The 27,533-nt window shown below is 44.0% G+C and overlaps 1 protein-coding gene across 1 annotated transcript; it reads left to right on the forward strand.

Annotated features, from left to right (window-relative positions):
- Positions 1-47: 47 nt before the first annotated feature.
- ZNF217 (zinc finger protein 217) lies at positions 48-26,886 on the forward strand. Its single transcript, XM_071446707.1, has 6 exons — positions 48-169; positions 14,023-15,811; positions 17,861-17,986; positions 18,807-20,390; positions 23,604-23,727; positions 24,853-26,886. Exons 2-5 carry the CDS (start codon positions 14,413-14,415, stop codon positions 23,711-23,713), a joined length of 3,219 nt encoding a protein of 1,072 aa, XP_071302808.1. The 5' UTR covers positions 48-169; positions 14,023-14,412; the 3' UTR covers positions 23,714-23,727; positions 24,853-26,886.
- The last annotated feature ends 647 nt before the right edge of the window (positions 26,887-27,533 follow it).

Below are 27,533 nucleotides of genomic sequence, written 5' to 3' on the forward strand. Positions count from 1 at the left end.
GTTGATTGAAACGCGCCGGGCGCGTGGCCAATGAGGCCCCGCCCCGCGGTGGGCGTGTCCCGCGGGAGGGGCGTGTCCCGGGGCTGCCCGAGCAACAGCTGCCGCGGAGCCGTTTACAAACAGTGCCCCGAGCGCGGCGCGGCCGCTGCCCCGCGGCGCCTCGGCTCAGGTGAGGCAGGGCTGGGGGGCACCTGCCGGGGGCTCCGGGCCCCTTCCTCCTCCTCCTCCTCCTCACCTTCCCCGCCCCCCCCCCCCCCGGGGGCACCTGCGGCAGGCGCAGCCCCGTCCCTCGGGCGGCCTCTGCCGTGAGGGGCCGGTTGTGCGAGTGAGCGCGGGGGGGCCGCTGCCGCCGGCATGTCTGAAGGGTTCGGGGCGCAGGCCCCCAGCCCGCCCCGCTTGGAAGCGGGGCTCGGAGCCCCCCCCCCGTCCCCGCGCTGTCCCGGGGGACGGCAGGAGGAGGCAGGAAGGGCGGCGCGGGGCCGGGGGGGCGGAGGAAGGTCCAGGTGTGCGTGGCCCCGCAGGTAGCGGCCCCTCCCGCCGCCCCCTCCCCATGGCGGGGCGGGCGGAGCGGCGGCGCGGCCGGAGCCCTTCCCCAGCTCCCTCCCACCCCAAAGTTCGCGCTGGCCCCGCGCTGCCGCCGCCGCCGCCGCGCCGCCGCCCCCTCCCCTGGCGCCCCCGGACGGGGCCGCGCTGCCATCCAACACCTGGGGGGTCGCGGGGCCCCCCCGAGGCGCCGCGCCGGGCCCGGGGGCCGCGCACGGCCGGGGTGGGGGTGCGCAGCCACAGCAGAATATTTCTTTGTGAGTCAAAGATGTTCCTGGAAGAAGGATTTGTAGTAAGTGGCTCATGGGGCGGAGGGGGGGGTTGTTAATGAAAAGTTTATTGATCCGTTTTGCCCGTTTTTGTTTCGTTTACCTTTGTCTTCAAAGACCAAAGCCTTCCCGATCATTTCTTTAGCTTCGTGGTTCTTTTTTTTTCTTTTTTTTTTTTTTTTTAAAGGGGAATAGGAAGTTTAGAAAATAAATAAATAAGCCTCAACTGACTTCTTAAGCAACAAAAGAGGTTGCCAGGCGAGGACAATAAAATTCTAGAATATCCAGAGATTGGATTTCATTCCTGTTCCGTGATGCCCCCTGGACTTTCTGTTTTGGGGTGTGAGGCTTTTTTTGTTTGTTTGTTTGTCTCCCACACAGAAAACCTGCACCCAAAGTAAGGTCTGTATGTTCTCTAATGAGCCATCCCATAAAATGTGCTATGTGACTCCCAGTAAGTATTTGAATTGAAGTGTAATAGTTTTGAAGTGGTGGGGAACAAAAATCTTTCTGTTGGGTTATTGATCTGCTGATGAAAGGCGTTTGAATGTGAAAAGGGTTTAGTTTAGGGGGGTTGTGTGTTTAAAGGTTTTTTTTTTTTGAAGGTAACATTTTTTTTTTTCATTTTTGAAATGACCTTGAGAGGTTTAAAACTACATTAGTTTCTACCAGTGGGTTTGAGGGGGAGGCAGGAGCAGAAGAATCTACTGAAAATCGAAAATAGAAATAGGAACTGAAGTATAGCTGCAGTGAAATATTTTCTTATAGAAGTATGTGAAAAGGGAAGTTTTTTGTAAGAATGTGTGAAAAAGAGGAGAGGGAAATAACGCAGTTTCAGATGCAGGGGGGGGGGAGAGAAGGGAGCATATCATTCTTCACATTTTATTAGGCCGTGAAATGCAGGAGTGATATGATCTGGAAGACACAGAAATAAAACGCCTAACTACAAGTTGAATAGCAGGCATTGACTTGCTGACCAACGCTTCCATGCTTGGTGGGGGCTGGTTCTGGGGCTGCAAAGGTAGCAGAGCACAGGGCTGTGACAATGGCTTGCAAATGCTTTAACGCCATGTTTTATTGCTCTTAGGAGCTCTTCTTAACTGGAGGTTTGGGAATACGACTAAGACTTTAATTTGGGATGTCCACACTGAGGTTTCAGCCTTTCCTTGGATAATAGAAAAGGACAGTTGCAAATAAGTAGGATAAACTGCATTCTTTGGCAGAGGGGGAGGGAAGAGGGCGAGGGTGGAGGAGGTTTTTTTTTCTTCCCCTTTACTAGTTCTGTAACTGAGTCAATATTTTAAGATCTGTAGCAGGAATGTGGCTTTGTGATCACTGATCGTTCTGCAACGTGTTTTTTTTAGTGAGCAATCTCGTCATGCTGAGCATAATACTTGGATTTTCGATCTCTATAGGCTCTTTCCTGAAATCAACATCTGAGTTTTCAAGTTTTGCCTTTTAAGTTTTTCAGGGTGGTGAATATGAAAAACAAATAACTTTAGAACCATGGCTATTACAGTGATTATTGATTGGCTTGGCCCTCAGCCAAGCAACTCTTCTGCATGCAGCAGAGTTGCTGATTTAAATTCTGGGGATTGTTTTTCATAAGTTAGGCTTTTTTTAATCTTTAAACAGCATATATGGCAGTTGAGGAACAGTAGATCAGTTTTTAGTTAAGGTTGTTCAATTATGTCTTCATCGCTTTGGAGTTGGTTGAATGACTTGACATGAGATTAAGCACAACAAAAGAAAAGGCAGGGGAACAACAGCTGCCTTCCAGTACCAGAGCTCCAGATTCTGAGCACTTCAGCGTTTTACCTTTTACTGTTACGTGGTGTCAGGTTTAAATGTGAATATTTCTATTCCCCTTTGCGAGAAGCTCAGCCTTGCTGATAACACATCAGCCACTCAAAGCCTGGATGTTCGTGTTTTGGGGGTTGTTTGTCTGCTGCATTTTGCAGAAAATGATCTGAGGATCTGATACTGAGCAGTGAATTGATCTCATTAACTTTTAAGACAAAAGTAGCGAACAGTCCCCACTAGTTTGTACTTGTTTAGTTACTGTGTGGTAAGAACTTTAAGGTGTGTCCTTAATGGCAACTGACGATTCTTGCTGCGAAGCCTTGTTTATTTTAGGTAGATGTTTTATACAGAATTTCCAGTGGGACAAATTACTCCACTGACTGCACTTATTCTTTCTGAAGGCTGACTGTGAGCATAAGAGAATAATTTTGCCATGCTGCAATCAGGCTATATTTAAAAATTGAAGCCATTAAGTTTTGCTGTGTATTTTAAGGCTTTTCCTACTTCCTTTGTTTAAACATTCTCAAACAGTGCATATCATAGATGAGTTTTAAACATTCATATGGCACTGTTGGGGCCGAATTTAAAATTAAAATGAATACCGACGTCCTTGTTGATCAAAATAGAAAAAGCATTTCTTTTAATAAGTGGATGTTTTCTGGTTTTGAGTGTGGTAAGGAGACTATATTGGTGTCTTGTAAACAAAGTTTCGTATTAAGTAGTCTTTAGAGAATGGCTTCCAGGCTTTGCATTAGAGGATTTCTTTCTTTTCCTCTTTAAGTGAATAATGTTTTTTGGTTTTGCTTTGTTTTGGTGGAGGGGTGGGGAGAGCGGGATTTAGGGTAGGGGCTGGAAAAGAGAGGAAGATAATAAACTTTAGCACCTTTTTATCAGACTGTCTTACACAAAAGGCTACTTGATTCTGGTTTCCCTTTCATTAGATCACACTCCAGAAATTCCTTTTTGAGCACTTATTCTAACCTTCAGAAATACCTCTTACCACTGTATTTTCATTTAGAACTATGCTGATAGATTAATACCATATTTTGTACAAAGTGCTAAGTTATTACTGTAATCAGGGGGGAATTATTTTAAAAGGGAACTGTGGCTTTCACTTAGACTTTCAATCCAGTGATTACAGTAAACTTTTAGTTACAAAAAAAATCTGAGAGTTTGCAATTAAGAAGCTCTGGGGAAACGTTAAGTAAATTTTAACTTCCCTTTGTTCTTTGGGACTTTCTGTTGTCCCAGCTCTTTCTAACCTGAATCTTGATTTGGAATGTGTTGTCCCAGGAAAAGATTCCATCCAGTGTAGATGTAAATGCATTCCCTCTTTCCTGTGTTATGAAATGCTGGCATATGGAAGGAGCAGCCCCCCTTTCCCCAAGGTAAAATGGGCTGAGCTTTCTTTTCTTTGCAAGAAGCTGAAAGAAGAGTTTGACCTTTGAACTCAGCCTCACACTTCCACGCTGCTTTGGGGATGATTAAATAACCGAGGATATTTGCCTGTGTCTTATGCTTATTTATCTCACTTTAAATGTTGTAATACTTCGCTGTTGAGGTATTGTCTTTAAATATAGCAGGGCGAGCCTTTGGGTTGCAGCAGGGCTGCCATGTGCCAGCTCAGCTCTGGCTGGGGACACTCTGCGTCTCCAGCCCCCCTCAGAGCCTTCCCACATCTCCTATGGGCAGGCTTTGCAGATTGCTTTTAACTTCTAACCCACTTTGGGGCATTGCTCAGCGCCCCCCACCCGCCTTTCTAAGGTGACTTTAGGAAAAAAAAAAAACTTTTTCTTCCTGGTGCATGAATGGCTGAGGGGATTCTGCTGACTACTGTATGCGTGCTTTGAGAGAGATGTGACTCATTCCACAAGAGATTTGCAACTGAATACAAAAGTAAGGAAAAGGATATGACCAAGCTATGTAAGATTCTGAACACATGTTGTATTTCAGGATTGAAAAAAGCCTTTTTCAGCCTAAATTTACCTAGGTTTTTATGTGCTTCCAAAACAGAAAGTTGCTCTCTCTAAATAATTTGCTTTTAGAAATCAACTTTTTTTTTTTCCTTCAGTGAAATTGCCAAATAATCTCCTTTTGTTGCTGATGAAGCTTGTTTATGCCAAACGTGGGTGTATGTCAATGGGAAAAATACATAAAAACTTCTACTGTTATAATCATATGACTTTGGTCAGAGCATAGTTTATAGCTTATCATAAATCTAGCACTCTTGATTCTTCCTCCTTTTTTTTTTTAAAGCGGTGTGATAAGAGCAGACTTTGCAGTTTCAAAGTAGAGCAGTGTACATGCTGGGAAAAATGAGTTTGAAATTAAAAATATAGGTGACATACGTGTTTGGAAACACAATGAGATGGAATTGCTTATCAGGCTGCCTCGAGGATTTCAAAAGAAAGTGCAAGAGGAAATGTGGGTAGAATATGCAGGGAAATCTATGTAGATCAGGGTGCCTTCAAGACTGGGGCAGAAACCCATCCAAGCAGAAGTGAATAATTGACTGGATGGTGCTTTTCTATGAGCTGCAGATTTTATGTAACTAAAAGTATCAAAGTCTGAGTTTGTTTATGCGCAATAGGTACACTTGCATTTCTCACTGTAATAAAGGGAGTGCAGGCTGCTCTGATTGAGCTGCATCAGGGAAATGAGGCCTTGGTGTTGTGCCTGCACTTGGTTGTGGTAGCAGAGAACGGGATGGGTGCAGTCCTGGGGGTTTTCTCTGCCTCTCTCCTTTGGTACTCGGGAAAAAGCAAATTAGATTTGCTTAGATTTACACCAAGGACTGATGTTTGGTACAGTTAGATTTGCTTAGATTTACACCAAGGACTGGTGTTTGGTACAATTAGCTTTGCTTAGATTTACACCAAGGACTGATGTCTGGTACAGTGTAAGGAAAATGGATGGAAAGGTGGCCCAGAGAAGCCCCACTTTCTGTTCACCTTTCCTGTTTGTTTCTAACTTTGTTTTTGCTCTTACGCTGGTACCATTGGGGTCTGAAATTGCCTGTTAGAAAGCTCAGTTTCTGCAGATGCTTTACAGGCCATGTTGGGTACATCACACATCCCTGCAGCCCACTGGTGAGGGGGAATGTAAGGCTGGGGAGTTAAAAGAGTCTCCATCAGTCTCTGGGAGATCTCCCACCTGCACGGGACAAGGGAGGCAGCTTTTGGAAGTGTCTGTTTCTGTCACTTTTCTATTTTAGTACCTTCAGATGTTGCTCCAGGGGTGACTGAACTACAATTAAATGTCTTTTCCCTGGACTCTGTACCTTCTTCCATCTTTCAAGATTGCCTTTTGCAAGCTCCTAATTGTGGTTGTGTTTGAGAGTGACAACTTCCAAGTGCCCTGCAGAGCACAGGGATCAGAGAGTGCTCTGTTCCTTCCAAGGGGCAGCAGTTGGAGCTGTGCTGGGGGAGAGTTGGGCTCAGACTTGAGGCCAGGTGAGAGCACTAGGGCACATTAATGGCCTTAACAAAGGAACTCCTTGGGAGTGACCGCTTCTCTCAAATTCAGGAGTAGTAAAACAATCTCTTTTCCTGTTATTTCACCTATGCTGCCCAAAGGGATGCTACTTGCCTGTAATTGCAACAGAGGAACTCCTGGCTCTTGAGTAATAAGGAATTATGTCTAATTTGGTAAACTGAATTTACCACTTCTTTGTAGTTGTGGCTATTGGAGAGACCTTACATCCCTTTGCCAAGAAGTAAAAAAGTCAAATTTGCTTTTAAGGTCTCTGGAAGTACCTTCTTTTAAATGAAAACCAAGACTAAACATACAAGGCAGTCTGTGTAAGGTGAGACTGACTCAACAATAAAAATGTATCACTCATTCCACCGAGAGCCTTTACCTGCTGTGGAGAGAACAATAAACTGTTTTGTAAGGTAAGGGGTCATTGCCAGTTTAAGTGCATGTAACTTCTTGATTTAATGAAGTTGCATCATCCTACAGCAGTGGTGAAATGTGTCCCAGACTTATTTAAAATAGGATTATTCTTGTATCTTTCAGCTCTTCTACAACAGGTATTGGTCACTTCTGTTGTCTAAAGTACACTTGGGTTTTGTGACTCCTGAGAAATTCTCTCCTAATCAGTGGGAAAAAGGAAAAAGATCTGGCAGTTTGAGCAGTCCTTCTGAACTTTAAAAGTCAATACTTACTTGTAGTGCTTCCTCCTTTAATGCCAAGAATTAGTCTCTTTTATATTTGCTCTTGCTCAGTGGAGGAAAAACATGTGCAGAATGCTGCAAGCTTATACGTTGCCTGCTTTAAAAGGCCTAATTAGATCCTTTGATAGAAGAGGCATTCAGCTCTCTGAGGAGACACACTCAGCTCATCCATCCCCTGCCAAAGCCCTGGTAGACATATAGCCTTCAAGAAAAAGGGACTCCAGGAAAGGGTTTTTTAGAGAAAGAGGATATCCTTTGTTTTTATTAGTATAGATGTCTGAGATGGGGGGAGGGAGTTTTCCTAATATTGTTCATTATTAACTGTGAGTTATTTTCCACTGGTGATTAAAATCCTGTTTGCGAGGCTTCAGGGGGAAAATGACTCGCATGTGTGTCTGTTTTATCTGACTGCAAAAGGGCTTTCAACAAGAAACCTTTCTGGAGTGTGTGTGCAGAAATGCTTGGATAATAACAGTCTCGAATTCTGTGTATGGCTCACTCTGGTTGTGTTTTTGTGAATTGTTTTAGGATCATTGTGTTGGAAATCTCTGTGGTGGTGTTAGAAGGAGCTCTAACTGAGCGTCTCTTAGAGGGGATAAAAAGGATAAGCCATGAAAGAGTTGCAGTTTAGGATAACTTTGAAATCTTCAAGCCTGAAGGATGAAGACTAAGGAGGGAGACTTAAATTTGCAGATGGAGGGAGTGGAAATTCCAGTTTAGGGTCATCTTTTATGTTCTCTTTTCAACCTGAACATCTTCGTTTTGATCTTTCCTGCAACTGAAACAAACAACTCTCTTCCTCCCCTTCCTCCCCCTGAATCTCCATTTCCTTTACAAGTGCTTGTGTTAGTTCTTTATCGGACTGAACTGTTAACAAAGTATAAAAAACAGTTTTGTGCTTGCACAGTTGGTAGAAAAGGCTCCGTGTGACCAGGAGCAGCGCTGGGATCACTCACGTGCTCCTCCAGTAACACAGAGCACTCAGGGAAGTTGTGTGAAATGATCTACTGTTGAAGATGGGAGTAGCTCTTTCCCTCCCTAGAAAGCAGCAGAATGCCCAGTAATGAGGAATAATTCTTGGCTTCTGTGCTGCTCTGCAAAGTCAGGTTTTATCTGGGCTGCCTGAAATAACTTTGCAGTGTTGTCACTGGAGTCGTGGGCAATGGACAATTGTATTCTTTGAGAAATAAGGTCATGGTCTGTGGAGCCAAAACTGCATCATCTGCCCTAAAATCAGGTACTATCCCTGTGTTGGATGGGGTAGCAGAGGCATTTGTGCCTGAAGAGGAAAGGAAAGCCCCTCCTGCCCCAAGTGTGACACACACGCTTCTGCTGAAGCGCACAGAGGAAGTTCAGTGGCTGCCATAAACCCCTGCTACCTGCAGAGCCAAACCCCAGGGTTCAGCGTGGACTCTGGAAATGTGACTCACCTTTTGGGACACCTGGTGAGTGAGGAGCTCACCATGACACTTGGCTTGGCTTTCCAACCAAGAGTGGGAGCTTAGGGGTGCCAGGGGACACCAGAACCGCTCCCAGCACAGAACTGGGGTCACTGGTGGCTCGTGCAGACACCACACCCAGCCAGGACACTGGAGGGGCATCCCAAAATCTGGAGCTCCTGAATATTGTCAGGAACTGTTTTAGGGTGCTGTTAATGCTTAACTCTGTAGGTGTGGTGCAGCTGCCTGAGCTTTATGCAATGATGTATCTGTATATTAGAAAACATCCTAAATAAGTTGAAGTTCAGCCTCAGCTCAGGTTTTAGTTGAGGATTTGAAGGTTATTTATTTATGCATGAGCTGCTGTGCCTGTGATCAGGGTTACACCTGAACACAGCTGTGCCCAGATTAAACAGATAACATACATAAGCTAGTTTTTATTTGTGGTCCCAGTGAGGTGTTGTTAAAAGTGATGTTAACTGGTTTGTTGTATCTGTGGTCCTTAGGTAGGACTGGAACAACCACAGTAAATCTTTGAAATTGGAAGTAAAAAAAGGTGTTAAACTTGGAATTTTCAATATGCAATCAGCAGTGTAAAATCTATTTACCAGCAATCTGTTCTGGGGCATAAACACACCAAGAGAAAAGAACAGTTCGTGTAAAATGACTCTTAATATCCTGAAACTTCTTGAAACATGAGGAAAACTGTAGGGTTTTTTTAAGTGGAAATGAGAGTTGTGTGTAAGTTTCTCAAGTTCAATAGACCCAGTAAAAATGAAGGTGCTTGATTTGCAGCAGCTGGAAGAAGCTGGTCAGCTAAGCAGTGATAATTTTGCTCCTGGCCTTGAATTTGAGAATCTGGGTTTGTTGAGGTAGTTGTGTCTGAGTTTTTATCTGCCACAGAAGAAAAGTAACTTCAGTGTCCTGGATTTGGCTGTAACTCTTCAAGTTTTCTCACTTCTCTTTTTCAGGAAGTGTTGCAGCAGCTACTTTAACTTCTGTAATTGTTCCAGGTCGCTTTTAACAGTTTAACAATGGTTTTGCAGCACTGAATTAGCAAAGAATAGTTTATCCTGAGACTTGCCATGCAACTTTTATTCCCAGTGCCTCTGTAATGTGTTTCAAATGGGAAATTCAATGGTTAGACTGTGCTATTCTCTGAAAGGTGTGTCTAGAGTTCTTGTTACATATTCATGGAAATTTTGAAATGCAGGAAGTAGAAATGCAATAAAATTACTCCTGATAGGTCATTTCCCAAAGAAATCTTCAAGACTATGTAATACGTTGTCTTGGGTTGTGTAATTTAATAAAAATAAATTAAATTTCTCTACAGGCACTTAATTAATTAAACTTTTCTCTGTTTTAATAATCCATTTCTATGCAGCAGGGTTTTGGTGTGGTTCTTAGGTTGTGTGGCAAGTGCAATGAAAACAAGATGTTCTCATCTGTCCAGTGGAATCTTTATGGGTGTTTTGTGGTGTTTATAAATATAATGGGTATCGCTGTGAACCTGCTGAAGCACTCAGCCAGGGATGACTCACTGGTGAGCTGAAGTGTGCTAAATGCTCAGCCTAAAACTTTTCCAGTAGTTTTATTCTCTCTTCTCAGCTGAAATATATTTCTAGTTGCATCAGGTGCAGTCGGTAACACCCTGAAACTGAGGTGCAGGCTCCTCCTGCCCTGCTCACTGCCCCTGGAGCATGCCCTGGGAGGGACAGGGGGGTGTTTGCACATGGCCAGGGAAGTCACAAGTGGAACTTCTTGCTTTGTTCTGTGAGGGGGATAAGTAATCTTTTTATTTTCAACCTTGAGTTCATCTGTAGCAAGTTTATCGCTTTTCAGCTGTTGGAAGGAAGGATTTCCTGTTTTGTTCTGTTCCTTTACTCAGTATCTCTGATACTGGTGTGTCCTTTTGTCTTCTGAAAGTGAAAGAAGGCACAAGAAATGCAGGTACAGTGTTTTATTTGCTGAGCTTCTGCACAGACCTTCAGCCATGGTCACAGTGTTGCAGGTTGTCCACTTTTCCAAGGAAGGAACAGAACTGAGGCAACTCTGGACAGTTTTCCTGCTGCCTCCAGGCTTTTGAATAACAGGAATGTAATTAATCAGCGTTTTTGGTCCTCAAATCCAAGGCATATTATCTTCAGTAGGAAGAAAGGTTTATTACTAATGGATAAAATCCTGGTGGGGATATTTGGGTTGTAGTTCTGGCATGTGTTGGCTTGTCTGAACAGCGAGAGCATAAAATCCTGCCTACTTGTGAAAGGCATGGATCTAATCAGAGAGAAGTGTGTAATCACCAGATACAGAATAAGACTAGAGCTTTCTAACTCACCTCCTGACTCCAGTGCTTGTATTCTTTCTTCTTCTCAGTTTAAATCCATTCTTGTCTAGTTGTATCTGCGCTTCCCTTCAGAAATGCTACCTGCAGTTTCTTCCCAGTCTGTAGCTGCTCTCTCCTGTGTATCCAAGAGCCAGAGCTGCAAAGAGGCATTTCAGATTCCTGAAACAGGAATATCTTGCTCTGTTTGCAGTGCTGCCTAGAGGATGAGCTGTGGTTGGTTCTTAGGACTGTTCAGAACCTCTGTGAAAAGCAGTGAGAGCCCTGAGCAGCCAGCCCAGCTGCAGAGTGCCCTGATGAAGTCTCCAAAGGGCTTCAAACCTATTGATAGCCACCAAAACTGACCCCAAGCTCCTGTGGACCTCCTCTCATGACTCAGGTGTTGGTTGTACACTCTGTGTTTGTGTGGTTGTGAGGACAGGTTTTGTTTGCCAGCAGCTGAGATGGGATTGAAGGAGCCCTGTTTCCAAAGAAGATTTATCAGAGAGGATGTTATTGATTGATTGAGGTGGATTTTTCACCCATCCCTGACCAACCTGGGGCATTCCCTAGATGTGATATTTGCCTGTCAGTTAAATTCTAAAACATCCTGGAGCTGTGGTGTCAGTGTTGCTTTTATCCCAGGCTGGGTTTGGCAGGGCCATGTGTGGTGGCCCAAGCTAAAAGGAGCTCTCTCCACCCCACCTCACCCCAGAATGCCATGGAGAGCAGGGCACTCAGGGTGGATTTTGCTGCCTCTCATCTGTTTCCTTTCTCCAGTGACTTAATTCTTGTTGCTCCACCGTGTGTTTGCTGTAGTGCCACAAAGTGGGAGTGTAGCAAACCTTAATTGGCCTTTTCTGTTTGTAGACATGAGCAAGGAAGTGGTGGCTGCTGAGCCCCAGCAGTTGATGCTGTGGGACTGAGTGCAGGCACTGCCCTTTGGATCTGCCTTCATGCCCCAGAAATGCCTCTGGCCTCTCTCTAGCAGGATTTTTACACTTCTTCCTGCAGAGCACTTCCCTATGGCTCTGAAAGCAAATGCACTCAAACTCTTTAAGTTTGTTCCACTTTTTTAATCTTGCCTGGATTGTTTTTTTTGAAATTTGAAACTTAAGTTATTTGCAGGCAGATGCTCACTGAGCTTTGCTGTAGCATGTTGGGTAAAAAAAATACCTTTTAAAACTCCAGTAGAAATAGAACAAAAAGGCAAGTTGAAACATGAAGTACAAAACATGCTAACCAGCAGCCTTTGATATGTTTTCTCCTGATGTTTTACAAAAGGGAAAAAGTTTTTTGAATACTTGAGCTTCAGACTTTGGTTCTGGCTCCTTCACATGCAAATAGGGAGTGAGGGAAGGTCTGAGCTGAGTGGGGAGGGGAGAAAGGCGAAGGCTGCAGGAGAAGCAGAAGTGTCCCCCCACGCTGAAGTGAACCTGCATGTTACAGGAGGTTTTTGATTCATTCTGCAGAGAGGAAGTGTTAATTCATCATGGCAGTGATGACACTGAAAATGGGGATAAAGGGCGTACTTAGAGAAGGGACTTTGGCTGCAGAAAATGCAGCTTCTGTCGCCATCAGCAGTGATCTGGTCCCTCTCACACTCCACCTTACCCTGCAAGGTCCTGCATTTGTGTCTAATTTGGGATAAGCCTATGGCCCAGGCCAGAAACAACTTGGGATTTAAAAACCCTATACAATTCTTGGTTTTAATTGTGCTGATTGTGTCAACCAATCAGCACAATTAATATTAATGTGTGGCTTGGAGGACTGGCCAGTGAAGAGACTTTAAACTTTGGAGAAACAGAAAAAAATGAAAAACAAGCAGCTGGCAGCAATAATTTTCTCCTGTTACTGGCATTCTGGTGTGGTGGTGTTTTTATTTTCTATTTTTACCCATGTTCATTAGGCCCCAGGATCTTGTGGTCTGCATGATTGGAAAGGAGGTGCTGACTTCTCAAATTAAAAGCAAGGAGTGTTCTCAGGGCAAGGCTGCAGGAAGTGGATGAAGTGTTGGAGATGTTGGATCCATGACTCCTGCCAGTCTGTGCTGAGGTTTCGTTCCCCAGCTGCTTCTCTTGCCTGGGCTGATTTCTACTGCAATGGTTTAAGATTTAATGGCTCAAGACCACTTTTTCTGTCCAACCAGCTCTGATCAGAAATAGCTGAGAGTCAACTGATAATCATCTTTACTGTGGAAAGCTGGCAGCCTGAACTATTGCAGGGCTGTGGTTGAATTATTGTCCTTTCTTTGGGTCAAATAAAACAAAATGCTTCCTTTTTTTCCATATGAAAGCAAGGCAGAGGCAAAAATTGAGGTGAATTTTAAACCCCAACTTGTGTCCATGCTGTTTTCTGCTCTAAGAGTTATAGAGCATAATGTATTTTGGGCTATATTAGTTCAAGTCATATGGTCACTGGCCAGCTGGCTCTTAGGAAATAATTTGCCAAAGTTTGAGTCAGATTTTGAATGAATTCTTTTCATTAGTTATTACTTTATTTGGAAATGTCTCAGAACGATTCTTCTGCAGTTTATATTCGTCTTGTATTAGTTTGCTAGACTTTTCCTTTACCCAAAAATTTCATCATCTGGAGCCCTGAACTCCACTGAACTATAATTTGTCAGCCCAAAGTGGTGGCCCATGAGTTGTTGCTAGCAGGCATTATAACTCAGTGGCTTAGAGATTTAAATTGGAGTTGTGATTAGCTGTATTATAACCCTATTTAATATTGCAGAATCCTAAACTTTCCTTTGTGAGTGTAATCAATAAATCATGTTTTGTTTTGTGACACTTTAAAAGTAGAAGAATTTTGTTTTCATCATGTAATAATTGGCCTCTTGGATGATTTAAATACCAAATTTAAATACTGTTCAAGAAACAGTATCACTAGTTCATACAAAACATTGAGATGTTCTTACTGTACCAGCCCAGAATTGTCACAAGCATTGTAAAAGTGGCTGATAGGGAAAGCTTTGAGTAGTGGGACTGGTGAATGGTTCTTAATACAAAGATTTGTGCTGACACTCCCTGTGTACCCGGACTGTAAAAGCTGATGCCAAGTTATCTGGTCTTAAAAAAAAAAAAAAAAAAGAAAAAAAAGCCTTTTGGTTAACAGCCTTTAGAGGACAAACAAGTGGAGTTCTGCTGTGGTTTTACAGGTTCAAGGAAAGGTTACTTGGGCTGCTGCATTGTTATGAGTTCAGGAGAGCACTGAAATATGGTTTCAGCAGTATTATATAACTGTAAGTGCAGGTTTGGAAAGGACAGACAAAGCCTTGCAAAGAAATAACAGTTGTCAACAGAGGGATGTTCAAGACCAAACGATTTCAACTTGGCAGGTAGAAAAGTTGGCTCTTAAAAATACACTTTCTTCTAAAGCACTTATTGCTTCTCAGCCCTAATATTTGCATTGTTTGGGAGACAATGCCTCTCTTTTGAAAGGTCTGACTAACTCTTTTCTCTCTTTCCCAGGTGCTGGAGTTTCTTTGTGGCACTGAACTTGGCCTTGAGTGTATTTTACCCAATGCAACTATTTGAAAAGTTTGTGCAACAAAACTAAGTGCAACTGACTGTATCTGTAGACTTGAAAAATCTGAAGAAACAATCCAAAAGAAACCTCATCCCGTCACTGAACGAATCTTTGGATTCTTTTGCTGGGATGTGTGAAAGCACATAAAGCTGAAGAAGAAGCAATTTTCTGCTGGTGGAAAGAAAAAAAAATAAAAAATCGTTTTCCAGCTGAGCAGACTTTTGAGCACATGTTGGAGAACTCTACAAGTGTCCTTACTGTGATCAGGGAGCACCCCCAGAGAAGTGCAGGCTGCCATTAAGAGATGTAAAAGGGAGCAGAAGGGAGGAAAGATGCCCACGCAGCCTCTCCTGGCATACATGGACGGACCCGAGGGAATCGCCAGCGCCGTGGGAGCCCAGATGGAGACCAGCGACGCCTCCATGACCATCAAAGGAACCAACACCATCTCCTACAAGAGCCTGCAGGAGAAGTTCCTGCTGCAGGCCGAGGGCTGCATGCCCCTGGACTGCATGTTCTGTGATGAGAGCTTCAAGCACCCCGAGGAGCTGGGGAAGCACGTGCTAACCGAGCACAGGCCCACGCTGTGCGAGCCCGCCGTGCTCAGGGTGGAGGCTGAGTATCTCAGCCCTCTGGATAAGTGTCAGGTGAGAACCAGCTCACCTTCACCCAGCAACGAGCAGGACAGCGAGGAGCTGAGCTGCAAAGTCTGTGGGCAGACGTTTGATAAAGCTTTTGACATTGAGGCGCACATGAAAAAGCATAAAGATTCTTTCACGTATTGGTGTAATGTTTGTGGGCGAAGATTTAAAGAGCCCTGGTTCCTCAAAAATCACATGAGAACGCACACTGGAAAACCTGGTTCTAGAAACAAGCATCAGCAAGGTTCTGAAGGGCCCATAACAATCAATGAGGTGGTGCAGGAGCATGTAACTGAAAACGTAACGTCACCTTACAAAATTTGTATGGTTTGTGGTTTCCTATTTCACAATAAAGAGACTCTAATTGAGCACAGTAAAGTGCATACCAAAGAATCAGTTCCCAATGGTGAAAGCCCCCAAGTGACTGCTGAAGTCAATGCAGAAGAAACATCTCAAAACCAGGAATTTTTCCAATTCTTGAATTTAAGACCAAATTCGGTTCCGGAAAAGGACAAACTGCAGAAGCTTGCGAAGTGGATCGCTGAGCTGGATCCTTTCACCACGTATCAAGCATGGCAGCTGGCTACCAAAGGTAAAATTGCAGTTGGCCACGGGCAGATTAAAGAGCCAGGGCAAGAAGGAAGTACAGACAACGATGAGTCATCTTCAGATAAAGAAGAACTCTGTGAAATTTGGAATGCAAATAAAGGTAGCCAGGCTGAAACTACAGGGAAGTCAAAGGTAAATAAAAACAGCAGTTTCACAGGGAATGGTAACTTAACCCAGGACAAACTGAAACATCCCTCTGGTGAAGTGCCTTCTATGGAGATGGATTCTAAATCATCCCAGAACAAAGAGAAGCCAACCCACTGCTCTGAGTGTGGGAAAGCCTTCAGGACATACCACCAGCTGGTCCTGCACTCCAGAGTGCACAAGAGGGACCGGCGGGGCGATGGGGAGACTTCCACCACTGCCAGGACCTACTGTGCCGACATCATGGGGAACCTGGAGGAGAACGGGGCAGCAGAGAGGATGGAGGGAGGCTCTGAGGATGGCTCTGAAGATGGGCTTCCAGAAACAATTAATTTAGGTGAGTAGCACGGGGAGCACTTCAGCTGGAAGTGGCTGGTACTGAGAGTTGTTCAGGAACTCCTTAGAGCCAAAGAACGCGTCGTGCTTTTCCGTTATCTTCTCAGAACGTGATAGGAAATGGTCAAAAACTAGAGAGGGAATGTTATGGTGGGGGAAAAGGAACAGAGGAAAGTGAGAGCGTAAGGGAGGTTTGGATGCTGCCATTTTGAGGTCTTTGAAGTTGTGTTGGGGCTTCTTGCAATTACTGCAGTCATTGAAGTCGATTTCATAGCAGTGAGTTTAACAATTGGAAAAAGTCTCTGTTTACTCACCCCTTATCTCTGACTTTACTGGATGCTTTGGAGTGTTCCATATCCCTTCTCATCCAGCACATATTTTTTTACAAAGTGTATTTTATGAGAAATAATTGCAGTTTCACTTTCTTCCCCCCTTTATCTTCTAAGGGCAAAAAATGTTGAGTGCTCGAACTCTGGAGGTTCTGAGAAGTAAAGAATAATTTAAAACTTTTTTCTGTCTAAGTGCAAGTTCAGTGTTTGTTCTGAACAGTAATTTGAAAGCCTAAATGTCAGAACCAGCATTTTTGACTCATTTGTGTAAGGCCACAGGCTGTTAATATGTGGACCTGTATGTAAGAGAGGTGTATATTTAACTCCTCTGCCTGGAAGGATTGCTGACAGCGTGGATGGGCTCCATCTGTACATTACCCAGGATTAATTCTGCATGTCACAGTGTCTTAGAAAAGCAAGTGATACTGAATGATTCCTTAATTGAAAAAGATTGCATGTCAGGGACAAAAGGCCTGGCAGAAAGTCTCCAGCTAATCTGCAGTTCTGTGTGTGACATGCTCCCAGCTGGCTCTAAGGAACAGACACTTGCATAATCTCAGGGCAAGACACGGCGTACAGAATGTCCTGGCACCCACACAGGCCTGACTTGGCCATTTCTGGTAATGTGCAGCCCTTTATTTTGCCTGCAGGAACAAAGGAATGAAATGATTACCTCATGTGAAGTTGCTTAGTTTGTTTCTCAGCGCCTTATCCTAAAGCAGAGCAGATTTTGGCGTGAGCTGCTGAGTCACACCTCTGGAGACACAGCTGTTTGTTTAACTCACCCGGCTGAGCCACGCAGCATTTCCAGGAGAGACACTTTGCAGCAGGCAGGAACCTCAAAGAACTCTTTCAAGTCTATTATAGATCCGACTTCTTAGTCACACCAAAGGTCTCCTTCCTCCCAGGGTTTCCAGCCAGCCTTGCCTTGGCTGTTGAGTGGAGCAGGCTGGTTCTCAATGGGAGCCGCAGCGCAGCCGCTGTGGCTGCTGGTGGGATTTGGTGAATTCTCTGCCATTCCGCTGTCCCTGCCGCCCTCCTGTGGCACCTCCTGCCTCTGCACTGGCGTGGAACTGCTTGGGCATCCCTGGATTTGTTCCTGGAATACCCTGGCACTTCCTCACTCCGTAATAATACAGTGAAATACTCCTCATCAAATCTAAGGACCCTTGTAGGAAATACTCCTCATCAAATCTAAGGAGTGTCTCTCTACAGACATTCCATTGATTAGCACATAAATAATACCATTATAGAATTAATTTAAAAGAGAAGGCGTATTTGCCTTCCTTCCCCACCTTTCTGTGTTCGGCTGTTGTGCACAGATCAGGTTTTTAGTCTGAATCATCCCACTTGCACTAATTCAAACATCCCCTTTAATAAAATAATACAGTTATAACCTGTGTGAGTATTTGAGATGGGCTGTTCTCCATCAAGGTTCTGTAGGTAAATCAAGAAAACTTCTTTTGTCTTCTTCTTTGAATCTTGTTTGTTCTGTGGGCTCCTTGGTCACTGTCACAAACCACAGTGTTGTGGACAGAAATCTCTTTAACTCTTATGCTCTTGTGACTCAGAGTGCAGCAAAACACAGCAAAAGTTACTTGCAGAGTGTAGAATTTGACTGCAGTTCAGAATTTTAGGTTTATCATTAAAAAATTACTGGTTTTAACAAGACTGCAGATTTGCATTTGCTCTTCATAATATGCTTGTATTTTCCCCCAAAGATAAAAATGAAGACAGCTTGGAAAGAACAAAAGTTAAAACCCTTGGGACCTCCAGAGAATGCAGCTACTGTGGAAAGTATTTTCGCTCCAATTATTACCTCAATATTCATCTCAGAACTCATACAGGTAAATGGGGGCTGCACCTTTTGGGGAGGGGAGGGAAATCTGCTCACTCCACCTGGATAGAATGTTTGATTTTGCTTTTGAAAAACAGAAACTGCCCTCAAAATTGCAGGTGCTAAAAACAAAGTTTTCTCTAATTCTAAACAAAATTAAATAATTGCAATTAAAATCTGTTTGACTTATTTACATAAATATAAATGGTTTGAAATAATGCTAATTGCATTAAGTATTGTTAAAACCATATATTTTAAAGGTTTTTTTTTCTACATTTAGTGGTATAGCAAAAGTTTAGGGTTTGGTTTTAATTTAAAAACCAGCCAATTTCTCAGGTGTGAAGTTGGTTGTCTGCCAGCTGCTGCTACCTGGGGAAAAGCTGAGTTTCTTTTTCAGCTCAAGCCCTTGCTTTGCATAGCCAGACAAACCCTTCTGCTGCTGCCTGTGTGTCCTTGGGGGGCAGCTCAGTTTCCAGCTCAGCTGCCCCGCTTGTGTTGGGAAGGGGGCACTTGTGGGATGATCAAGGGCTGCAGCTTGCAGGGTTGACGCAGAGTTCCACTCCTTGCTTATCTCTGCCAAGCACGTTGTCAGCTCCCATCTCCATCCACAGCCAGCCTGTGGGAACATCCCAGCACAGCCAGAAGATGTCACTGTAGTTATTAAAAGCATTAAGATACTGTTGTTTAAATGTTTTACATGAGTTTGGTACTTAGGAGTGTGTGGAAGGGGAGAAAAAATCAGTTTTAGTGTTTGAGTCCACAGTGTTCCCTTGTGTTTGTGATCAAGACTTCAAATCTCAGAGTGATTTACTGATAAATTTGTGTTGCAGGTGAAAAGCCGTACAAATGTGAATTCTGTGAGTATGCAGCAGCCCAGAAAACTTCCCTGAGGTATCATTTAGAGAGACACCACAAGGACAGGCATGGTGACAGTGCAGCTGATGGGAAGGGTGACAGCAAAGGCTCCCTGCGGGGTCAGGAGACGGCGCTGTCGCTGGCTGCTGATGCTGCTCCGGAAACCAAAAATCTAAAGAGGCTTTTTGATGGTGCCAAAGATGCTGAGAGCTGCCCACCTGCCAAGCAGCAAAAGGAGGTTCTGTCCTTGAGCAATGCAATAGGCAGCACAGTCTTTTTAAAAGTAAAGAACAATTCCAGGGAATCGAACAAAGGTTCTGTTTGTAGCAGTTTGAATCAAGTACCTGAGAACGTGCCTGCTCCTTACCCAGAGAAACTAAAGGCTGAGAAGGAAACCAAGGAAGCTCAGCCTAAAAGAGAGAGAAAGGCTTCTGTGGCATCAGAGGAAGATGATGTCCAGTATATCTGTGCTTTTATTGGTGGGAAAAATGTGAACAATATGCAAGAATGCACTGAGAACTCCAGACGCAGACCTGTCGTGGACTGTCACGAGCAGCCCTTGGACTTAACCAGTAAGAATTCCCAGGAGTGTTCAGTGATTGCAAGCAGAGGCCTCCTGGCCCCCAGCACCTGCCCCTTCTGTACCTACAGGACATTTTACCCCGAGGTCCTCATGATGCACCAGAGGCTGATGCACAAGTACAACCCTGACACTGTCAACAAGAACGGCTACAGGAGCAAGGCCCTGGCCAAGGCCCGGCGCACGGGCTGCCCCCCGGCCCTGCTGGGCAAGGATGTGCCTCCTCTGCCTCTCCATCCCAATAAAAACAGGGCTTCCACAAATCCCCAGCAAAAGCCACTGCAGCCAGGGAAAGCCAAGCAGTGTGCCCCTCCTCAGAACAAAGCCCCTCTCTTCTCTGTGAGCGAGTCGAGCAGTACAGCCCCCAGTAACCTCAAGTTTCATAAACAGCAAAGTAACCTTGGAGCTCAGGCAAACAACTACAGACAACCTCAGCAAGAAGAAGTGCACTCCAGTTTCAGGATCTCTCCAGTACTGGACAGAGTAAAGAAATCTGACTATAAAATCAAAGTCCTGGGTGCCCCAGTGACTCAGTCTGGTCTGGTCAGCAGCAGCATGAATGGGGTTCTGGAGTCTCACCTCAATGACCCTGGCTGGGCTTGCCAGCGAGGGAGAGACTATCTCTGCAGTAAATCCGGGAGCAGTGCAGGTCTGGACTATGGAGAAAGCTCTTCCAAACGGATGAAACCCTCTGTGGTAGCTGTGGAGCACCTGGACTCTCCGCTGGCTAATTACAGGAGATACGAAATGAGCAGATTGCACGTTGCAAACAGATATGCAAATCTGCTACCTCAGGAATACCCTCGCACCAAACCCACACCCTCTGTTCTGCCAGCCAAACAAGGGCTCCTCAGTGCAGATGATGCTGACCCTCCCAATGGATTGACTGCTCTCAAGCCCTATGAGCCATACAGCTCTGGATCACTTTATGGTTCTTGTGGATCTAGCAATGGCCAAGTCACCAGCTCGACAGGAGAAGGTACGGTCCCTCCTTCCTCCTCTCACACCACTGCCCAGGGAGGGGAATGGGATGTAAGTGAGTGTGTGCCCACCTTGAAACATTGGAAATACAGCTCTACTCAGCATTGCACCAAGTTCAGTCAGTGCTTGGATTTTAAACATCCAGGTTCAGCAGACTCCCGGCTTGGGGAATTGGGTGTGGAAGGGCTGAATTTTAAAGAGGGGTCTGAATTTCCTCAAGTTCCCCCTTCCCCTCTGCCACAGGTTTCTGATGGCAAACATGTATTGTTTGCTCATCAGACCACTCCAGACATGTTGACTAATCCAGGATATGGAATAAGACTTTCTGCTTAATGTGCCAGAAGTCTTGGACCATCTGGAATATTAATAAAACTTTTTACCAAAAAAAAAAAAAGCTGCCACGGACAATTGTTCCCTTCAAGAGCAGAAAAGGATGTATTGCAGATCATAAAAATGATGTAAATTTTAGACTTCTGCTCTTCAATGGATTTTTTTTTTAATGTTTAACTTCTAGTAGGAACAGAATACTTTGTTAAATCAAGACAACAGATTTCTGCTATTCTAATTATGGTGTAGCAATGCTCTGTGGAAACTTCTGGGCCTAGCAGAGATAAATGATTTGTGATGTATTGGGAGAACTCTGGTACTTTACAAAATACATGCTTTTTGTGTTTTGTCCTTGGTCAACATTTTCAAAAAGTCAGCAGGAGGCCAAGATTAAAAGGTGCTGGGTGATATTTAAGCAGTTGTCTGACTATTTGTAGAAGGTGGTATTTATGACTTGAAGCTGAGCTCAGCATGGACTTAGCTACAAATACAGGACTTTGAATTTTGAGACGAAGATCCCATTATAAAAATGAATAGCCTGTGTGGGCTGTGTAGTCTGAAAGTCTGTGAGGTTCCTGAACTCTGAATGCTCCCATTCTCTGGAAGCAGTAAAGTTGCTCCTCTGAAGTAGTCTGGGACGGTAACAAGCAGGGGTGTGTTCCCTCAGGTCAGCAAACTGCAAATACTGAATCCACATTTAGTTATGAGGCAAAAAAAAAAAAAGTATTTGCTCACTCTGTTCTGGTTTTTGTTTGCTTGTTTTAAGGTTGTGGGCTTCAAAAATCTATCACATCGAAATAATTGATGTTTATCTATAAGTATGCAGGCTTTCCTAGTGGGTTATGGGAAAGGGGAGGGCAGGTGTCACAGCTGTGTGCCCAGGCTGGGCAGGGAGGGAGAAGGAAAAGCACCACAGCTGAGTCCCTGAGGGGTGGGGAGATGGGGCTCATTCCTGGGCTCTGCAGGGCTTTGGCTGTGGGAAATGCACGGTGGGATCTGCACAGGGCTGGCCAGGAGCACAGGAGTTGCTGTCCTGGTGATGTGAGAGGGATCATGAGTGTGTGGGCAAGGGCAGCCTGCTGCAGGAGCAGCTCTGCTCTTAAACAGGGACTTCACTGGAATCCTCCTGGTTCTTGCTTTGGAAGCTCCACCTGTGCCAGAGAGGTCTCCAGGCCGGGCTTTGCTTCCCCTTCCCTGGTGCCAGCCCGGAGACCCTGCCCTGCAGTCAGGAGCTTTGCTCTGGGTTTGTTATTTAGAGCCCTCAGAACGGTGGCTGCGGCTGATTTGGCAGCATTGTTGTCATGGAAATGAGCATTTCATTGTTCATTACCCAGTGCTGGCTCGGGCTGAGAAAAGCAACTTTTTATGGCTGTTACCTCAATTGCAAAGGCTCTGAAACGAGCCCCCCTCTGCTGGGTGTTCGTAGCAACTTCCATAAAAGCCCTGGGCTAGAAGATGGAGGTTTGTAAGGGTAATTTCTTGATTTTTCAACCAATTTGCTCAGAAGTACCCAACCCAAACCTTGATAGTTATTGAGAGGGGTTCAGGGTAACAGCCAAGCAACCTCTCAGTGTCAGAATTTTATTGTGGGTGTAGAGCAGAGATAAAAGTTTCTTTAAATTCTTTTTATTTTTCGTCAAAAATCTGAAACACAACAGTTTCTCTAGACCTCAGCTGTGTGATACCATCTGCAGAGCTGTGCAGGTGCAGACCTGCAGCTTTCTGCCCTCTCCTCCTCTTGAACCCTGCTGATTTTATAATCCACGATGTCAAAACCTTTTTCTGAGGGCCCGTGTGCCTTGTGGCAACATCCCCGTGGTGCCCCCTTCGTGTTCTGTCGCATGTTAAATGCTGGATCAAGTTGTCAGGAGAATATGTTCCACTTGGCAAACTTGATTAAAGCATGATGCCTTCCCTTATTGCTTGTAAGCTTTGCCATCCCGTGTTGCCCTGAAGAGACAGAAACATTCTGAAACCACTCAGTTTGTGTTATTCTCAAATTAGTTGCCTTTGCAATGGCAACATGTTATCAGGGATAACCTGTTGGCTGATTGATTTGGCAGAGGCTGCAAATTAAAGACAATTGCTCGTGACACACTCCAATGGTTCCGTGGATTCTGCTGAAATATTAATTTGGCTGTGCCATTTTAATTTAATTAAAGATCAGGAGTTTTTTTTTTCAATGCTGCACTGGAAGCTTTCATGGAATATGGATGGCAGTTGGGCTTTTTGGATCCTGTGGGAGTAATGATTCTGGACTTTTTGCCTTAATTTTATGAAGTGTTTTTGACTGCTTGCCTAAGCTAGTAAGACTTAATATGGAACAGGCATTGATTTCACATCTATAAATGTGAATTAATGGTCTCAGATAAACACAAAACTACCTGTATACTAGACTGAAAATTGCTTAACAAAGGTCTGCAAGTAAATGGTATTAACACTCTTTAAAGTGTCACGAGTTCCATGTAATCCTCCACGGCAGCAATGAAGTACCCCAGTTTCCCTCTCAAATTCTCATTGAAAAATTCAGTTTTCAAACAAATACAGGAACTGAAGTAGGCATTAAGGGTGTAGCACTTAGACCTTCTTAGGCAGGGCATCTGCTGTGGGATGAGTTAAGCAAACACATTTCTTTCATGCAAATAAAATGAGTAAAATTTGGAGCTGGACATCACTTGGATAAAACTTACCACAGAGTGGTTAAATTATCTTTTAATTCTCCTTACATTTATTCTGGATGGTGAATTTCATATAATAGGAATATCTAGATTTTTGAGGTCTGATTGTGAGATGATTTGTCATGGAATTTTGGATTCTGGATGCTGCTGTGGATCTGAGAGGTGCAGGAAATGATGCTAACTGCCTTAAATGACTTTTTTTCCAGGAAAGAGATCAGTGTCATACCAACACTTACCCAGCAACCTGCTGCAGAAGAGAAGTTTTGAGCCCTTTGTGGGGAACACACCCTTCAGACCCAGTGACAAGAAGAACTGAATCACTCCAGAACGGTACACAAACCTTCTCAACTAATGGTTCCTTAAACGTTGCATGGGCTGCTGATGGCATCCAAGGTTCCTGCACAGCATGAGGAGAGCTTGTGAAAGTCTGGGCCTGAAAAGATAAACATTTCCTGCTCATAAAATCACCAGATGCTGGGGTGGCAGCTCTTATTGTTTGGGGTAGTGGTAATGGCTTCTTTGATAGGTACAGGATGCTCCTCTTTTCAGAGAAATGGGAGGGTAACACTAGATAAGTGCATGAATTAGTTACAATTCCAGTGGGAAGTGTTCAGGTGAAGCCAGGAAGTTGAGGTTCAGCCAGTCCTTGAGGGTGGAGGAGCAGAAGTGAGGGAGGTGCCTGTGGCACAGTTTGGGTGCTGGGGTGCAGCCCCTGCTCTTTGAGCCCTCAGGGCTCCTCAGACCCAGCTCTGGGTCCAGAGGGAGGGGAGGCCTTCCTGAAGCTCTGGGCAGCTTCTCCCTGTGATCCAGAGGCTGTCCCAGATGGATTTCCCTGCTCAGCAGAGGGAGGGAGGTCAGGTCAAAGCTGTGCCTGGTGCTGTGAGTTCATCTCCTCAGTGCTGCAGCTGGATCTGAGGCTCAGCACCCTTCACTGCTCAGGGCAGAGGTGCTCTGCAGGACTGGAATAAATAAATAGATGTTGGCCTTTTTGTAACCCAGAGCTACAGATCATTTCCCTTTTAAGGGGAACACTTAAGGAGTATTTCTGGAATGCTGCAGCACCTGGGCCAGCACACGTGAATTTATGGAAAGATTTTGGGAGCAGAGCTGTCTGACATTGATTGAGTTGACAGCTTTAAAAACACTTTTATTTCTCTATTCTTCTAATCTTACTGCTCTTATTGTCCTCCTACTAGGCATAGGTTTGTCTGGTTCTGTTGTTAACTTGATTTCATGCCTGAGATTCTTCTTGGGGCTGAGCATCTCCCAAAGTAGACTTTATTTGCCAGATAAAAGCTGGCAGTCCAGATTTCCATGGCAGTATCAATTCTTTAGCAAGGATATGGAAGGAATTCCCTTTGTTATAAAGACATTCCTCCCAGCAAAAACTGAGCTGTACTGCTTTAGAGCTGTATACCACAGATTTATATTTATTGCTCTTTTTTCCCCCTCCAGGTCTAAGGACACAAGTGCATATTCCATGGAGTTATACCTGCAATTCATCCCCTGAGGAAGAGAAAATGGTGAAAGCTACTGAACTAAGCTGTGATTGTACTGTATATAGAAACACTACAGTTTTATAATATTGGTTCTTTTAACATTTTGTACCAAATAGCCATACAAAAGTAGTCTAAACAGTTGGGTTATGAAGGTGTGTGGAGAATGTATATCTTGACCTTGACTTTTGAGTATTTTTCATTAGAATTAATTGACCAAATATTAGGTAGGAGTTCTATTTTTACATACTTGAGCGCTGCTGAAGAGTTTCTCTTGGAAAGAATATATATCGTTGCACCTCAGGTAAACTGTAAATATTGAAGTTGAAAATCCTGTTGGCGTAATGCTCCTTTTTCATAAAAGTGAAAGTTTCTCATCTGTTGGTTTGTTTTTTTTTTTTTTCCTGTTGAACTATGTTAGTTTTTTAAAAGTTCCAAATAAACTGTCTGAAAGTGTCCGGTTTATAAATGTTGTGAACGTTAAAGCAACGGTGCTGACATTGCTCTGCCTTGGCTGGGTGAGGACCAGGCCATGCTGGAGGGCTCTGCTGCTCTGGGCTTCTTTCCAGCACGGTTTCAAATGCAAGCATGAGGCAATACTTGACATTTTGGATTTCCTGAAATGTGGCTGCATTCTTCTCTTGGCACTGGTTGCTGTTCTTCAGAGAAGCCTCTTAAAAACACCTCTGCCACCATCCAAACAGAAAATCCCTGGGACTTGCTTGAGAAACAATAATAATCTCCATGTTTCAAATGTTTGGTTCTGTACTAAGCTCCACACAGTCACATTTCAAGAAAAAGAACTCCTTTGCACCTTTGTCCAAAGCTGTAAAGTCTCAATAAGAGCCTTGAAATATGAATTTGGGTTCTGCAGACTGCAAAAGGGATGTGGCTGTGGTGGAGCCTACTTGACTGTGCTTGGAAGCTTCTTGATGTCAAGGTTTAGCATCTACTGGGTGTTTAAAATGAGCGAGAAATAACCTGTAAATGGGAGAATATCTCCTTTTATTTTTTTGTGAAGACAACAAGAGTTTTTTCTAATGCACATGCAGTTTAATTTTTGTAAAGGGAAGATGGCCAGTTACCAGCCAGTAAAGCAGAACTGTTGCATATTTTAACTTGCCTTCCTCGTTTCTCCTCATGAAGTTGTAGTTAAGAGTTAATTCCTTCTGTACCTGGCTTTGACTTCCATATATTTTAGTAAAACAAAACAATTAAATATTTTGCACTGTTTGTTTTTCTCTCTTCCCTCTTAAAGCAAATGTAAAATAGCAAAACCTAGAAACTCTTGTTTTTTCATTATGCAACTTGAGATGTTCCAGTTGTCTTAGTTCCTGTACATGGGACTGGTTTTTAATGTTTCTGTAAACTGGCAATGGAATGAAGTGCTGTGTATCAGGAAATTGTACACTATTGACCTGTTTTCCTGTTCATAAGCTGAGCCATATGTACATAATCTAGATTTTTGTTTTTCCTAGTTTTGCACTTTTATAGCCTATTTTTGAAGATGAATTCACTTGGAAAAGGGTTAATCTATTTTTGTGTGTGATCTCTCCCTGGCCCGGAGGTGCAGGGCTGCTTTTTAACGTGTTGCAGCAAACAGACCTAAGGCTTGTTTGTTTTTTAATCTCCTTCATGCTGGTACAGTTTCCCTCAAGGCTTTTTTTGGGGTTGGAATGGAAAAATGGACCTGAAGCCTCCATTCCATGGCAGCATCACCACACTTTGCCCATCAGTATTAACTATTGGGATACTACTGGTTTTGTATGTTCCTTTGGAAATAGCAGTGCATATATAGAGGTACAAATTGTTGATTTTTCTTTTTTCTTTTTTAAATGTATTTATTTCATTCCATTTTGTTCTATTTTAATTGTTGGAACCGGAAGTCGGCAAGCAGCAGGCACACATTACTCATTTAATTTATGATGTATTTCACTTTAGTTGAGTATATTATTACATGTGGATGTAAATATAGACTTGGTGTTTTGCAAAACTGGTTTCTGTGTCTTGCTTTTAAGGCTTAAAAGGAGTTGCCTGGAATTTCATGTTCACTTGACCTTTCACCATCCTCGCATTGCTGGGGGAGAGGGAGAAGCTGCCAATAACCAAATCCAAATTCATGTTCAGTTACATGAAAATACTGAGTCACTCCCCAGAAAATCTGTCTTGAAATAAGGAAGAAACTTTTGCTTTCTTCTCTTGCAGTTATTTTCCTTCAGGAAAGGAAACTGAGTTATTAAATGCATTTTTTGTGATAATAACATTGAGAGGAGCATTAATTGTGTTTTTTTATTGTGAGACTTCATAATTTGCATTAAATTATTATGAAGTTTTTTAAACCAAGTGCGTTCTGCAAAATTTTCTAGGTCTGTTGTGTTCTTGGAACTCTCCTGAGGTGCCAGACCTCACCAGCACCTCTGACCACATCTCAAAACTGAAATTACCAGCTTGGAAGGTGTCCAGGGGAGACTGGTCCAAGGCAGCTCCTCCTTGGGGGAGAGGGATTTGAGCAGTGGGAGCTGCAGTGTGAGGCAGCCCCATCTGGGGCACTAACAGGGGGCACAGCCTCCTGCCCCTGCAGCCTGGGCTGCTTTGAGGGAAGAAGCTGGGCTGGGTCCTTGCTTTAACAAAAGCAGCGCT

The sequence above is a fragment of the Agelaius tricolor genome, unplaced genomic scaffold, assembly GCF_023055355.1.
Source record: "Agelaius tricolor isolate 1412-34295 unplaced genomic scaffold, bAgeTri1.0.p SCAF_23, whole genome shotgun sequence".
Taxonomy (NCBI): Eukaryota; Metazoa; Chordata; class Aves; order Passeriformes; family Icteridae; genus Agelaius; species Agelaius tricolor.